The 17,069-nt window shown below is 42.0% G+C and overlaps 2 protein-coding genes across 2 annotated transcripts in view; both read right to left on the bottom strand.

The window, feature by feature from the left end:
* clcn3 (chloride channel 3) overlaps positions 1-12,515 on the bottom strand; it is a 38,286-nt gene extending 25,771 nt beyond the window's left edge. The window contains exons 1-2 of the mRNA XM_070854799.1: positions 12,373-12,515; positions 4,176-4,357 (exon numbers count right to left, since the gene is read on the bottom strand). Coding sequence (XP_070710900.1) covers positions 4,176-4,338 — 163 coding nt within the window. The 5' untranslated portion in view covers positions 4,339-4,357; positions 12,373-12,515. The remainder of the gene's footprint in view (positions 1-4,175; positions 4,358-12,372) is intronic.
* Positions 12,516-13,749: 1,234 nt separating this feature from the next.
* On the bottom strand, positions 13,750-16,724 carry nit1 (nitrilase 1). Its single transcript, XM_070854798.1, has 6 exons — positions 16,555-16,724; positions 16,002-16,235; positions 15,516-15,619; positions 15,233-15,369; positions 14,739-14,864; positions 13,750-14,634 (listed from the first exon to the last, which is right to left on the bottom strand). Exons 1-6 carry the CDS (start codon positions 16,641-16,643, stop codon positions 14,368-14,370), a joined length of 957 nt encoding a protein of 318 aa, XP_070710899.1. The 5' UTR covers positions 16,644-16,724; the 3' UTR covers positions 13,750-14,367.
* Positions 16,725-17,069: the final 345 nt, after the last annotated feature.

The following is a 17,069-nucleotide window of genomic DNA, read 5'->3' as shown; positions in this document are numbered from 1 at the left end:
TGAAGTGTCCAGAGTTTCACAGACAAAGAATAAGAAGCTAATCAGAAGGCTGGAGACACTGAAATGCAAATCAATCCTTCTCACTTATTCACAGACACAGAACGCAAACACATCCTCCACTACCTCTGTAGCTAAAGTGATTTGGTAAAAAGTAGATTTGTACACTATAAAATGTCCAGCTCAGGAGGTATATTGGTCACAATAAAAAAAAAAATAACATCAAGACACATCTAAAGAGATCTTTGTCAGGATTTTTTGTTTATGTGTGTTGAAATATATCAGTATTTTTTTGCTGTTTTTTTTTTTCTTAACTCCCAAATATCAATATCAACCTCAAAAATCCTCTACTGGTCTGAATCTAATGAGCTAACATGCTCAATATCACATTATGTACTAAATAACATGTTCAGGAGCTAACGCTAACATGTTAAAATGTTAAATGTGATGCTAAACCCAGCAACCAGTAGTTAATATACATGTTAACATGCTAACTGTCTGTAAACCTTTGAGCTGAATGCTAATGCTAGCCTGCTGGAATACTAATGATAGCATTCAGCTTAAAACACAGCTGACAACACCGATTCAGGTAACAGCACGACCTCCAGGCCAGACCTGCATCACAATCCCACTTTTGTCTGCCGCGCTGTACACAGTCGCCTATACAGCCGGACTGTGTGTGTCCTGGTCACCCACGGCACCCTTTTTCAATAATGAATAAGCTGAGTCTAGACTGCAGAGTCGTTACATCACTGCCTCGATACACCTAGAAATCATACAACTGAAGTCAGTAGCCAATCAACTGAGATGCAGCCAGCCTTCAGACGACCACTATAATATGAAATTCAAGGTCTCCATCTATCGCTGTTGCTGTGAGTAGTGTTTCTACAAAGCTGGTGTTACTGCAAATGTTGTTTGAATTCGATAATGGAAGAAGATCATACTCATTCCAAGTTTCAAGACACTAAATTCCTACAAAAAAAAATACAAGCGTATGGTGGTCAAACAGCATGTTTACGTGTTAAGATGACTTGTCGCTGAAAGTGTGAAAGCAGAAGTGCTGCGGGGAAGGAAAAGCACAACAGAAATCGTTCAACATGTCATGTGAATCACAGCTTTTTCCATCAGACCATTAGTGTAGACCGTAACCTTTGCCGCGTTTTAGAGTATTGTACGTGCCGGCCTTTTGAGGATCACAGCAACCTTCCCACAGAGCTGTGAGCTTTTATATACTGTATGTGCAACACTGAACACTTGACTTCTGAGCAGCAGATGTTCACTTTAAAGAAATATTACAGTTTCTGTTATACAGCACATTAGACTGTAGAAACACATAATGCTTCATACTGAGGGCTGCAGGGAAAGTGTCTGTGTTCTCTACATGAAAGTAGTCCAGTTCACTTTCACCAAACTCCAAACACATGTGCACTTAATTCTTTATTCTAAGCCTGTCTGCAACCCAAAACACTTCAAACTGACTGAAATAGAGGCAGCTAATCCTAATTATCCAATTCAAATGAACAGGAAATAACTTATCTGAGATTTAACAGAACATAGTGTCTTTATCTCTTTATGACCAATGTGGATGCTTTCTGATTAAAAAAACAGAACAAAAAACGGTGTTCATAAAAGGAGACTCAGGCTCAGCAGACACGTCTGACACAACCCCTCAGCGTGTGTGTTTTCTGTTCGATCAACTGCAAGTTAAAACCAAAGAAAAGGGGGAAACAAGAGAGGAATTGGCAACTTTGCTCAACAAGGAAGAGCAAAGCGGATGCAGCAGATCGGATGTGGATGGGACACCAGATACACCAGTCAGTCAGAGTGCCACCGAGCTTCTGATTCAATGTGAGAAATGTGGCTGCACCGAAACGACTGGTACGACTGTAATAATGTAGCATGGCAGCCAAATAAGAAGCAGCATGGCAGAGATCACTTCTGGCAGACCGTCTACGACTGAGGTAATGAAAAGTAATATTCAGCAGAAACACGTTGGTGCAACACATCCTCTAAAAAGTGCATAATAAATACATCACTGAGCTTTTTTAATAAGCTAAAATCACTGCGAACACCACGCTCCTTCTAAGCGCCTCTATATTTAGCCAGCTGATGACGCACTTGTGATAAAAAAAAAAAACTGCAACGTGCCCGTATTATAACTACCACCTATCCTTTCATCAGCACCTAACAGGAAAAATCGATTTATTCAAGCCAAGAGACCGAGAGAGGAAGAACGAGCAAGGTAAAAGCACACATAGAAGTGAGACCAGAAAATAAACAGCAGCAAACAGGAAGCAAGGTGACCAGGTCAAGATGGAGAACACGGAGCAAGAAAAACCATGAAATCCTGGTACAAGAACAGTCATACTTACATACACACACATCCATACATACATACACACACACACATACACATACATACATACATACATACATACATACATACATACATACATATATACATATATACATATATACACACACACACACACACTCATTTAAAATGATGATCAAAGAAACTAAATTCCTCAGAGAGCCTGACAAACCATTATAAAGCAATTCATTAGTTGTTAGTAAAACGCTAAAATTGTAAATAATTAATACATTGGAAATAAGTTAACAGCTAAAGAAATTGGGAAACTTTAAATCAATTTGATGGTTCAACTGAACTCACAAATAATTTCAACACAATAGAGCTGCAACAATTAATCTATTGATCAATTAGTTGTCAACTAGCAAATTAATCGCCACCTGTTTTTATAAATCGATTCATTATTGTGAGTAGTCTTCAAAATTCAGAATTGTCCCATTCCAGTTTCTTAAATGTGAATATTTTCCAGGTTATTTACTCCTCTGTGACAGTAAACTGAATATCTTCAGGTTGTGGACAAAACAAAACATTTGAGGACGTCGTTCTCGGCTTCAGAAAACACTGATCGACATTTTAAACAACTTTTTTTTATATTTTATAGAGCAATGTGAAACTGATTGATTAAAAAGAACAAGGGCAAATAAAGTCATCAACATATTAATTGACAATGAAAGTAAGCGTTAGTTGCGATTAGTTACAACGCAGGTGTATTTTTTTTTCTTTGCTGCTCCCCAATTTATTTTTCTATTTATTAAATAAATAGAAAAAATAAATCTCATTAGTTACTCAGTCACTGAACCAGTTCCATTTGCTGATGAGGACCATGAGATTTGGTTGAAAGGTCTGAAAAAGGAGTAGTACAGTGTGTTACCTTGAGTGCTCAAAAACTCTAATTTGGCTACTATCCCCTCAACTTGTTACCACATGACTTCAGGGTAAGTAGACTTCTGAGCTCAGATCATTTTGTTATCAGCAGGTTACAAAGACAAGACTTTCTTTTCCATTTAAAAGGCCCCAAATTCTGCTGTTTTTCAATGTCATGCTTGTATTTGCAGGTTTAATGTTCAAAAACACAGCAGACGTGGCTGCTGCAGCTGTTTTCAGTTTCTTTCTGCACGCTCTGTTTTATGAGAACGGAACAACCTGCGTGCTTCACTCTCGCCTTCTACATGTTCGTGTTGCTGGGAACTGGCATTAGTGAGGAAAACAACAATGGTGGACAGCGAGGTTTTCAGTGGGCGGAGCCAGTCAGCCTGCAGGTCACATGTTCAACAGAGAATATGACGGTCTTTTCTCATAATTTGGGTCTGTAGGCACATCGGGGACACATTTATTTTTAAAGGACATTAAAAAGCTCATTTTGCATAATATGGGGCTTTTAAATATCTGTCAATAGTTTTCTAAGCATTTTTCAGTCAAAACGGGTGGTAGGATTATGACGGCAGGAGTCTGTAGGGTGTGACAGGACAGCATGTGGAGCAGCTGATGGGTGTGGATGGAGGATGAGGAGGGGGCAGATGGCAGAGCGTCACAGGAGAGCAACACATGCTTGAAGTGCGCAGAGGGGTGACACACAAACACAGCAGCTTGTCTGGAAAACCGAACCAGGAGATAAACTCTGATTTTGGGCTCGAAGGCCTAAGAAAGACTGCGGTGCGATGGGAAGCTCACTGGGAATTCAAGGAGAGGTCCTATCTGATTGGAGAGTGAGGGTCAAGGGTCGTCAAGCCTGGGTCATGGAGGGGAAGCTCAAAAGGACCAATCATACGGCTGCGGGAGACATTTGGAGGTATCCTGTACTCCCTACCTGGGGAGGCAGCGTCCCCATCCAGCAGGTTGTCGTCCTCGGTGGTGTGGAAGTCCATGATGACGCCGGCTCCATCAAGCAGCTCCTCGTCGCTGCTGGCGCTGGCGATGCTGTTGTAGCTGTTCCTGCAGTAACCTCTGTGGTACAGCTGCTCCGACTCCATTTAGCAACGCGCCGGTGCCCTGGATGATAAAGGGGGGAGGGAGGGAAGGATGGGAGTGGTGGAGATAGACACACCGTGCTGTGAGGAGGATGCTACATTACAGAGTCTACGAGGTGAAGTGAGCCTGTCGGGTTGCACAGATGAGTACGGGTGAGCTGCTAGCGTGCAGGCAAAGACAGACGGACTCAAAGTGACGGACTCATGGAGATATTTCACTCACACATACATTCAAAAGTCAACTTTGTCATTTTGACAGCAAGAAACACAACCAGCTTCTTCTCAGAGCACAAACAACAAAAGCCCGAGCAGAGAGACAATCATCTGGTGTCTTTATCCATCATTACATTTCAGTCCGGTTCTATCTGGATAATAAGGTAACTGGTGTCTTCGCTGGCAAACCACAAGTGACCGCGGTGACCTTTGATTATTTTCCAAAGAATTCAACCTTCCTCTTTCTTTCTCCTTCACGCATCACTCAGTCATCATTTTTCAAACACACCCTATGTGCTTTGGATCACATTTCTCCAAGACTCTCACAGACCTACTTTAACAAGTCCTTCATTTCAGTCCAGCTACATTTCCCCTTCACGTCCAAATGTCCCAAATACAACTACATTTTCATAGTGCAGAAAACCTTGATAGATTAGAGAGACAGTCTGACAGAAACATTGTGAGCGCTGGAGCGAGCGGTGAAGATGATGGGAGAAGTAAAACAAAGAGGGAATGAGGTGTGGAGGGAGGGAACGAGAGGACTTCCAGTGGAGTATAAGATGACTGCGGACCGTCAGGGGGCCTGAGATGGAGAGGAAGATGATGATGATGATGATGATGATGAGATAAAGTGAACTAATGAGCCTCGTCGTTCCATCTTCCATGGGACAGCTTTGAGTATATCTTGGCCAGAGATGTGAGGAGGAAGAGAAAGAGGAGAAGGAGAAGTACTAATTATGGAGCGTTGAAATAACGTAGTTAAAGTTACCGTGGGGAAAGCCAGAGATGGAAAAATGAAAAACATTTCTACAGGCAAGCTTACAATTAAACATTTATGGAGAATAAAGTTTCGGGCAGAGCTCCAACGATTAATCAATTAGTTGTCAACTACTAGATTAATCACCAACTATTACAATAACTTATTCATCGTTTTGAGTATTTTCTTATGAAAAACAAAAACTAAAAACTAAATTCTCTGAGCTCGGCTTCTACAATGTGAATATAGTTCCTCACTCCTCTATGAGAGTAAAGTGAGTGTCTTTGGGTTGCGGACAAAACAAGATACTTTTTCACCACTTTCTGGCATTTTATGGTCCAAACATCTAATCAGTGAATCAAGAAAATAATCAACAGATTAATCAATGATGAAAACAACCATTAGTTGCAGCCCAAGTTTCTAATGATAAACAAATAGGGGAAAAAAATGTATTTGGCTTAAAGGGAGATTTTCTCTCTCACCTTCAGTATAATTTGTACCAAATCACTTCATTTATGAAAAACTTGCTATGAAATAAACCATTAGCTTCTATTACTTTAATATTCAGATGTTAAAACTTTTTAGATGTGCAAATGTCTGTCATCTTCTTTGTGATATTCTTTGAATTAATTTTGACGTTTTGAAGGAAGATCAGTGAACAATAACGTAAAACTAAATGTTGTTGAGTTACATTCAGTCATTAAAAGAGAATAAAACCTGAAAACACAATGTTTGCTTCCTTCAGACAATATTTAGATAGATATTCGGCAGTGACGTTAAGAGCCGAGTGGTGTATTTATAGACTGTGAGATTAAAGCGACACATGGACGTCCTCCCTACAATGACAGGATGATAATAATGATAGTGCTGGATCACAGAGAGCAGAGCCGTGTCAACATACAGCACCACACCGTCGCTCAAACCTCGCCCTCCTGTGGAAACGGTGGAAACTACACCAGGATCTGGACCCACAAACATGACTCACATGCAGAGACGGAGGTGAACCAAAATGATCCCACCTGGCCGAGCGCAGCGACTGATTAAATAGAACCTGAAGATAAGAGCATCAGCCTCGAGGTGTGATGAGTCACAAAGTAATAAAGAAAAAGAGGGGAAGACAGTTCAGGAGAAAAATAGATACATTTAATGGGGCCTGCTTTCCACTAATCCTTCACGGTCTGATAGGCGACTCCATATTCCTACATATTCCTCAGTGAAAAAGAAGATTTGTGAGCTCCCTTCATATCTAGCTGACTGGATTCCATTTCCTGTCTAATGTGGATCTTTTGTCTTCATTCTTCTTTCCTGCAGTGTGCTATAGACTCTAAAAAGCGACACTCAATAAAAGGAAAGTGAAGAGTTGGAGCCTGATTGATTTAGCAAGTGGATTTCTCAGAACGGGTGAAAAATACTTTTGTTTCTATCCGGCGCATACAGGTAATTTGATTTTTAAAAAAGTGGGTGCCAAGGCAAGAGAAGGTTAACTGTGTTTTCAGTTTTCAAGGACGTCCTGCTCGAGTAAATATCAGGGCGAACCAGACTTTGTTTTTAACTTGTAGAAAGCAGAAAATCTCTACGTGCTGAGCTGTTTTCTGAAGAACGTGTTGCTCTTCATCGCTGACTGAGGTGTGGCCACAAGTGCACATGAATTGCGTTTGTATTGAGGACATAATCTTTTATATTTTCCATATGGGTGCACAATAAAGCACTTTATTTCCTAAGGGATGTGTTTAGATGTAGTTATCAAATACCCTGGAGCTCGTTAAAGTTTTATCACCGGTAAATGGGGAAGATGTTTGTCCTCAAAGCTCATTTGCATGAAATGTAACCTTGTTAACTTCCCCATGTTGCACTGCTGGATGACTTTAGAGTATATGATGAGTCATGGGTGGTGGATACAGCATGTTTTCTTTAGGTTCTGTAAAAAAAAGGAACACCCGGAGCATCCTGTCATGTCTCCAGTGTGTGACTCTACTGCGCCAGGTTTCTGCCAATCGACCACAAAAACAAACATCACACAAAGATAGTACCGTCCATCCATGATCTATACTGCTCATCCAGAGAAGTACCATTTTACCATAATGAAAAAAGCTTTTCTAAAGACTCAATGAACTTTTGTATCACAATATTCTGACCAATACTGGATTTATTGAGGCCGACAGCATTGGTAAAGTTTGAAAGTTTAAAAAGTCAGATAAATACACATCAGCCAAAATTCACTGTTTTACATAAAAACATGAAATAGCATATGAAAACGTCCACTAATGCGATAGAGAGGGGCAGCAATACGCTGATAGCTGATTAACTGGCTGATATCATCAAGTGATGCCACGCTTTGGAGAGAAAGCTCGGCCCCCGCTAACTGACGAACGTCCCCACTAGCACTGAGGAAGCTTTTTAATCATGATGTCACGATGGTAGAAAATGATGGTAAACCTAATTTTCAGTAAGCTAATATTGGCCCATATATCAGCACGGCCATTTTATTGGTCAGGCTCTAATTCAGATTTATTTTACATATAAAAACGGCTTTCAACAGCGGCGAACGTTTCCCTTTAGATGTTTGGTGTTGCAGTGAAGCTCACTCGCCTCTGACAAATAACTCTGGACACTTTGTTGTGATAGTAACACCACATCACAGCACGAGCTATCGCCAACAAAAGCCCTCTGCAAACAGCAGCAGTGAAACTGAAGACCGTTAATCCTCTCTGGCACAACCTCTATGATGTGAGGCAGAGAGGAAAGAGAAACTTTCCCTGCGCCAACAACCACACTGATTCACCACCAGACTGAACTTCCCTTTGAGCTAAATCGAATCAGTGTGGCCAGGAAATTCAATTCAGCTTGTTTTCAGAGTCAGCGCCGAGGCACAGATCTTCTAGGTGAAGTCATGGGGGTGTCTCAGTGACGCTCTTTGACCTCCAGTCAAAGGAGTTGGTCCAGAACGACCAGAAATCCAAACCATCCCGCTTAATCCCACCAAACTCTCTTCGCTTCTTCGACTCATTTCATGTTTTCGTGGAAGTTGTGGGATTTAAAGAGAGCACACACTTTACCACAGCGGGGTGCAGCCTTGCTAACCAGGACAAATTAGAGTGAGCGTGTATAGTGCACGTTAAAGATGTGCAATTATCTTTTCAGACAGACAGTTCCCATATCTAACGAACTGTGCTGCTGAGCCTCTTTACTGTGGTCTGCTTCAATTAGACTTGTCATTTTGCCTCCTATTTCTCTCTGCCGCTGACATTTGAAGCTATAATTATATAATTATGACAGTCAGCTGTCAGCTTGTTCACGTTTCTCCTTGTTCTTTGCAACTGTAATCAAAACAGTAATTACGCCGGGGGGGACTGGAGGGTGTTGATTATTGAGGAGCTGCTGCCCTACGAGTCAGACTTCATTTTGCTGTTTGAGGACGTGGATAAGTTCAGGACAGGGAGGAGTGTGTGAGTGTGTGTGTGTGTGTGTGTGTGTGTGAGATGGTTGATAACAGCATAATCAACAGCGAGGGAACAAAACGTTGCAGGTTCTGCTGATGTTACACAACTTATCATCCTCCTGCTGGTCACTATGGAGGTGTTGCCCAGGCGACTGTTGCTGGGATGTGACTCAGCGTTTTGCCCTCCCTCTAACCGACAGGCTCACACCTCCTCCATAGATATGTTGACACATATCCCTCAAAAGGCGGTCGATATATGGATCGCTTGGTAGCAAAACATCCAGCGTGCAGAGGCTCCGACACAACAGTGAGCTCACAATTAACAGCACTTCAACAACATGGAGCCCGGCAGAGGACAACTGCACTGACGGAGTCCCCACTGATGCGTCAGTTTGAGAAAATAATACACACACTTACAGTTAATGGAGGAAAACATGCAAACAGCATGAACAAAACCTCTTTCTTCAGGATTCATGTCAGATACTAGAAGTTGTAATTACAGCTTTCCGTGAATTTAACTAACGATAATTACATCATCACTTAATCTATTTAACTTTTTATTAAATAATTCAATTTAACAAATTATGACACATGTGACTATTAAAATCCCTTGTTTTGTCTAGCCGGGTCAAAAAAGAAAGTAAGTTTAACTCCAGAAAATGTTCTTTAAACAATAAAGCAACTTATCAAATAAGCGTCTAACTAACCGTCAGTCGTCTAGTTGATTAAATGAATATTAAAGTTGGAAAAAAAAATACATCCTCGTTTCTTTTGGCTAAAAGATAAAGAAACAGTAGGAGCTTCTAGATCACTGACCAGGAAAACAAATAAATGATACAGAAATGCAGAAAGCAAAGGGACACTTACTGTCTTATATTAAACACTAAAAAAACTATTGCACTTAATGATTATTTCTAGAAGGTTGTGCACAAAACACGGCATAAAAGTGTCCTGCAGGCATATAATGAAGATCAGCTGAAGTCTTATGCTGCTCTAATGCTGCTAATAATGGGCTAGTGAATCAGTCAATCATACCACATACTAGCTAATCACGGATTAATCAGTATTGGCATATGGGTCGCCCAGAGTCTTACGCAGACCTGGAATCCACATCATGTAAATTACAGTGTGGGTCAATAATACGCCGCTGTGTCCACGGGGAGACACAACAGGCCCGAATGAATACAGAGGAAGTTCTTCCATTTTCAAAATGAATGGTGAAACATGAATAATGCATGTCCGTCCTGGCCTGCAGCAAAAGTAGAAGAGATGCAGCCATTGAAGAAATGCTTCAGAGTGTTTGTGCTATCAATGAGGCTTTGTCAGCTATCAGTTTCTCCCGGCCTACGCCAGTCTGAGAATATTATTTTACACTTGGGAGACAGCAGCGGATGCATCGTAGAATAAAAGGAGTCCAATTAATATCCACCAGACGAGTGAGAATATCCATTCTGGGGTGAAATCATTAAGGTATCTGGATATGCTGTAATTATGTGCTACTAATCATTTGGGCACTTTTATTCTTAAGATGTAAAGTCCAGGTTGATGTTTTCACCTCAGACAGAAGAATAAGTGAAACAGTGATTTTAGCAAGATTGAAACACATTTTTCATATTTCCTGCAAAAAACTTCCACTTGCAGACGAACAATATAGCAAGAAACCGCCTGCCATCTTACAGACCGGGTCATGTGCTACATTAGTGAAGGGAGACGTCACAACCGTCTGACTGTGAATGAAACTCTGAGGCCACGCTTAATAGGATGAAGTCAAACACTCCAGACGGACATAACGCAATCAGGAGCGCTGATTAAACCAGCAAATCAAATAAGGAGTAGTGCCTTTGGTATGACCTGTCTGGAACCGCCGGGTGGGACAAGCAAAGCTGCCACAGGCTGTTGATGCTGCTGGGGGACGGCCGGTTAATCATAAATCATGAACACACAACTGAAGACGTGAAGAGCGACAGAGTGAAAAGATAACTTGGGTTTAACATTAACTCTACTTTTAATATCACATCTTGTCGACGTGTACGGGCTTGGTTAGTTGGCGGAGATGTGCTGTGTGAAATGGAATGAAATAAAATGAATATCAGAGCGGGTGTCGGTCATGATCAGCATCACAACTGCTCGCACTGACACCAAGATCTTTGTGTCTTTATCTTATCTATTTGATCAAATTTGAGATATTTATGAATGTATGTATAAATAAATATCAATATCAGAAACATACTAGGGCTTCTTCAACAATTTACAACAATATTGTTAAAGAAAAGTATTTTGCAGGCTCTCAGGAGATGCCAAGTGCATCACGTGAAAAACGGCATTGTTGTAATTGTAATTACTTATTATTTGATTACGCCACTATGTCAGATTGGCCTTAAAGCCTGGTGCACTTCCTGGTGGCTTGATGGAGCCTGTAGTTCTTCCTGGTCAGCAATGACTCAAATGACAGCGCTGGTGACCAGGAAGTACAGCACATTTTAAAGGAGAGCTCAGTTTTCTAGGTCCACGTAGCACAGACTGAGGTATTTCTTGCTTAAATTGATAACATTTACCACCAACAATGATTGGACAGCTACATAAAAAGTGCCAAGACTTCCTTTTAAACGTTCAATCTATAAAATGTTCAAAAATGGTGAGAAGAATATGAACTCAAGTTGACGTACTTATCCAACAAAAGGTCCAAAACCAAATGATGTCCAGTTTGCTGTCATAGAAGACTAAAAAAAAAAAACACATATTCACTTTTAAGAAGCTATAAACAGCGATTTGGGCCATTTTTTTTTTTACCTCAAAAGGGACTTAAATGGTTAATCAGTTTTCAAATACTGCTGAATAATTTATCATATATATATCATAGTTCTACATTAAATGTCACTGGACTACATGATGACAGAAAGCCATTATGTCTCATTTTCAGCTGGAATTCACACATTTCGCCCTTTAAAACTACGTGTAATGTTAATTTACACAAGAAAAACCTACTTTCTGCACTCTGTAGCTGCTTTGACGGCAAGTTTCAGTGCTCACACGGAAAATTACAGCCTGTAAATGGAGTTGGAGGTTCAGCTGAGGAAATGGAGAGGGGAGCCAAGCTTCACAGGCTCTGGACTGATGTGGTAATGGTGAGACACAACCATGACACGGCCAGCATGGCACTGATGAGCCTCACAGACAGACAGACAGACCCTGAGCTGTTAAGCCTGCATGCACTGACGTTACATCTGCATTACATGGTGGAAATGTGCAGGACAAAAAAAAAACAAAAAAAAAAAAACAGCAGTGAAAAATGAGGAGGCTGAGGGAGTGTTTGCATGCAGCCGCTGGGTTGTGCAGCTTCAACCTGAGGGCCTGAAGCGCTGAATAAACCTGCACGGTGCGTTCAGGCACGAGCTAACGGTGGATCTCCATCGAGTCCGAGCAGGATGGCACCTGTTCGGCTGCAAGGAGGGGAGAGAAGTCAGCCTGAGAGCTCGCACTAATGGCCAGCGACAGGAGGATGGATGGATGGATGGATGGCCTCGGATGGTGAGACACACACACACACACACACACACACACACACTAACACACACACAGCACAGCTAACACTGACCGCCGATGAGAACCAGAGCAGCGTTAGCATTACCTTCCTGATGCCTCGATGCCAGCTGGGACACGACAGTTCATCCTTTTGTTTTCCTGAGCTGAGTCCGGGATTTGGTTTCCTACACGACTGGATTTGACATTCCCCTCATCCTGGTGGTGTTTTCTGTTTTCGGTCCCATTCCTGTGTCAGTCTGACGTTCACTTCCTGTTTCCATCCCAGCAGCAGCAGCAGCAGCACCACCACCACCACCCACAGCCTCTGTGGCAGTAACACAGGCAGAGCAGCTCTTCATCCACTCACTGCAATCAAGAAGGAAAAAAAAACAACCTCTCTGCAAATCCAGTGTTCATCAGGCAAAAAAAGAGAAAGGAAAGAAACCTGAGGCTCAACTTAGACTCTTACTATTTTCACATGTGCAGCTTAGATGCTTCCAAATTTACAGTTCATCATAAATGTGCAATTTCTTTTTTTCTTAAATTCAATGAACAAAACAAACACAAAAAAAGAGAGATATGACAAACAGGTTGGGTGCTGCACACGTTTATGTACGTTCAATAAAATAAAAGCTGTAAATCCCTGCAGCCGGGTTCCAAAATCTGGTGGAGAGCCTGAAACCAGAGTAGTAGAGGCTAAATACATGTTTCCTGTGTCTCTATATCTCTGCCCAGGTCTTCTACGCCTACATTAGTCCTTAAGTCCCTGAATAAGGTGCACCTGGCTCAGGAAGGGAGGGTAAAGACTCAAGACTGCATTTATGGTGGAGGTTTCTGGTGTAGGATTGGTGGTCCTGCTGCCTTTAGGGATTTTTTTCATTTAGTGTCTCTGTCTTTTGACTGTTTGTGGTTGATTTCAGTGTTCTGGTGGTTTCTGTTATCTATAAATCTTATAGCTTGGGCCTTTTGGAGTCCAGATTGTGATTTTAGGCTACATGTATATTGAGAAATGACTCAGACTTTGAGAAAAGACTGTTCTCTCTCCCAAATGTGTGGAAATGCTCTGTTTGGATAAAGCTCTCTTTATGTTGATCATGTGACCTCCTTCAGCCCTTCCTGAGGCCACCTGCCGTGCCCCGTTGTTGTTTTTTCCCCTAATGCCAGCTCCCGGTTACACGAAGATGTCAAAGGTGAGAGCAGATTGTTTTTTCCTTCTAAAATGAAAGCGTGCAGACAGAGGCTGAAACAGCTGCAGCAGCCATGTCTGCTATGAGAACATAAAATACAATCATGAACCTGGAAATGAGCAGAATATGAGACCTTTAAACATTTCTGATTTCTTCACCGTTTCATCCATATCATCATATCGAGCCTCAGAGACAGATGAGTTACTATCAAGCAAAAGGAAGAACTGTGTACTAGTATTAGAAACAGAAGACAAACCAAGTGAGGGGGGTGGACAGGAGTTGGAAAATAAGCATTAGCTATAAACTTTCATGTATTTCATGTATTGGAACTATGTTGAATTGCATCGTCCCCATCAAACAACATATAAAGTTATTTAATCACAGAAAAGTTACAGGTGAATTTGTTCATATCCATTCAGCACCACACATTAATAAAAACACAATATTCTTCTGTATGTTTTTGCCATTTTTTCCTCCTGTTTCTTGTATTGTTGCTACCATCTACAGACCAGTGTGAGGAACATCATCACAGACTCATTTGGTCTGGGCTGATTTTCTTGATCAGAAAAAACAAAAAGCTGGAAATGAGATCATCTCCTGCAGCGATGACAGGATGGCTCAAACACTTAACCAGAGAAGCTGATGAATCAGAGATGGCTGATGTTTCCCTGATAAATATTCATTAAAGGCTTCATTTGACAAGAGCATATGCTTATTTCCTCGCACAGTAAACTAATGTTTCCACCGTCCCACCCTGCTGTTTCTAGTTAACCAAGCTGGGAATTATATCTCTTTTGATTTCACATTGATCAAATCACTTGGAGCTCATGATGGAGCTTGTGTCCTGTAAGATATTAATGAGAGTTTATTTTGTTTCCAGTGTGCAGACCGTCCTCTAAGCTCGTCCCTAGTGGTCAAGTCTTCTCCAGGCTGTGATAGAAACCAGTGTCTCGGCGGTGCTGCTGGACCGGCATGTTCCTCCTGGTGCTGCTCACTTTCTCCAGGTCGATCTCCACCAGCACCATGCCCGGCCTCTCCCCTCCGCAGTCACCCAGCACCTCACCCCAGGGGTCCACCACCAGGGCGTGGCCGTACGACGAGCGCTTCCCGTGGTGCTGGCCGACCTGCGCCGCTGCGAAGACGAAACACTGGGTCTCGATTGCTCGTGCACGGAGTAAAACCTGAGAATAAATACACAAGGTCTGTGTTTGCTTGGGTTTGTAATCTTAGCGTAGCCTGAGCGACCAAATAAAACAGTGTCGTGTCTGATCAGGACTCATCCCACCTCCCAGTGAGCCGCTCCTGTTGCTACAGTGAAGGCTGATGGGTACGTCAGAATCTCGGCTCCATGCCTTTGCAGAGCCAGCGATAACTCAGGGAACCTCAGATCATAGCAGATACCCAAGCCAACCTGTGGTAACAATATAGAAATCAGTCAGAGCAAAAGAAAACAGAGCACAAACAGATCTGCATTTGTTATTAGCTCAGAACTTGCCAGAACTTGCCAGAACTTTTATGCCAGAACTTTTATTTCCATGAAATTCCACAATATAAAAAATTATTAGAGCAAGAAAATTGTTTCTCCAAATTATAAAATCTTCCTGCATCCTACAGACAAAACTAAACTGTAGACTGTGTCTTCTTTTAAATGCCAAATTAACAACACTTGAGTGTTTGGAAATACCTCAAACATTTCCAGGCCTTTACATCACTTTAAATAAACCATGTGCATTCACTGGTCTACTTGATGATGGTGATAATTATCTTATAAAATGGCACCTTGCCGATGGGAGTTTGGACTGGAGACACGAGGGACGGTCCAGGGATGGTGAAGGCACTTTCTTTGAGAGAAACGCCTTTTTCTGGAAGCTCCACATCAAACAAATGAGACTTCCTGTAGACTGAAACGACGTCACCTGTGGGTGTAACGACAACTGGTCAGCATGAGTATTTGTGTACCAAGAGGAGTCACCAAGTGGAAAACACAGACTGCGGGCCTTTAAAAAAGCAATAAACAAGCCTTTGAATTAGTTTTTGGTGAGTGGTGTTCAGTGGACGACACCTTTCTCATTAATTATGATGTGGCTGTTGTAGATTCGTCTCTCAGACTCCCAGTCGTGTCCTCGCTCATGAAATCCTCCAAGAGACAGCCACACTTCCAACTTCCTGGAAGAAAGAGACATTCAAGCACCCGTAGAAACTCTTAACATTTTCCTCATATTACACTCAAGACAACAGTTAGTTAACATTTCACCAACCAGTCTAGCTTGGCTGCTAAATACATATTTTCACTACAATAGAATAAAGTTACTGTGCCCAGGCCAACTCCCTACCTCCAATTCATACAGCGCACAAGGTCTCTTTCTTTAAAACAGAGTAAAACACCAAAAACTAGGGCTGAACAGTATGGGCATCTCTGCAGCACCAGAATGCTTCAATTGTGTTCAGTTCAATTGTGTGTTCTGTACTCAGCCACTCTTTAAACAGAGAAAAAAGTTGGATGTCAGTCATGTTTCCTGGGGACAGTAATTAAAACCTGCTGGTCTACCTGGCCAGCTGAGAGTATCTTGAGATTGTGTCTCCTGTCAGGCTCTCGGACAGCGACAGTGTCTCCTCTCGGCTGGAGCCGATGTAGTCGAAGCCCTCAGGCAGGAACACCATGCTGGCCCCTCGCTCCTTGGCCTCCTCCACCAGCTGCCTGCAGGCGGAGAAGTTGGCCTCTTTGTCCGGGGTGGCTGTCACCTGACACAGAGCGGCCAGTGGGCGAGCTGAAGTTGACATCCTGCAGGGAGAACAGCTTGGCATCATATCCAGTGCACACAGTGTCCAACCACGGCTGATCATTAACCGCACAGTTACTCTGTAATTCATTTATTTATGGTATAATACTAAACAGCTTTGCACCCAAAAACTCTAAACAATTAATTCATGCTCTGATTTCCACCGTATTCATGTACAATATGCTTTCTGATATCAACCTCATTGTCCAAACTTATTGAAAGAACACAAAATAAATGTTTTTTATCATAAGTTCCTTGTTTAGAGGGCTAGCTGTCAGATATCAAAACAATATGTTCCCCTCGTCAGAACAGTAAACATACCTGTTTTGCAGCTTAATCTGTTGCCTCCAAGCTGGAAAGGAGCTCAAATACTTTGCAGATGTTCCCAGAATGCACCTGACAGTGAACATTGGTCCAAGTGACCCAGAGAGCGTGTCACTCTCCCTCTTCAGTCCATGTTAGCAGCACAGTAATAACTTTGGTTCAGGGTGTTCACAGTGCAGCAGGAAGGATCAGTGGGCTTCTTTCTTCTTCTCTGGTCTTTATCAGAGGAGAGAAACCAGCAGTGCGCACAACACCTCCACCTGCTGGAGAGCCTTGAGTGAGATACATGTTTTTAAATCATAAAATATATGCAGGTATGGTAACAAGGACGAAAATGAACAATATACCAGGGGTTTACATGAATAATAACTACTAAATAACGCAAAGCAAATGGTTCAGAAATAATTATCTTGAGTCTGTAGGGTCGGCAGAGTGGTTTGGATTGGATGTACTTGACAATTTATAAACAATCTGGACATTGTAGGAGTTAATTAACTCCAGAGGATGGCAGT

Source organism: Pempheris klunzingeri, chromosome 23, assembly GCF_042242105.1.
Source record: "Pempheris klunzingeri isolate RE-2024b chromosome 23, fPemKlu1.hap1, whole genome shotgun sequence".
Lineage (NCBI taxonomy): Eukaryota > Metazoa > Chordata > Actinopteri > Acropomatiformes > Pempheridae > Pempheris > Pempheris klunzingeri.
Note: the sequence above shows the minus strand (reverse complement) of the source record. Positions and strands in the feature narration are given on the sequence as shown.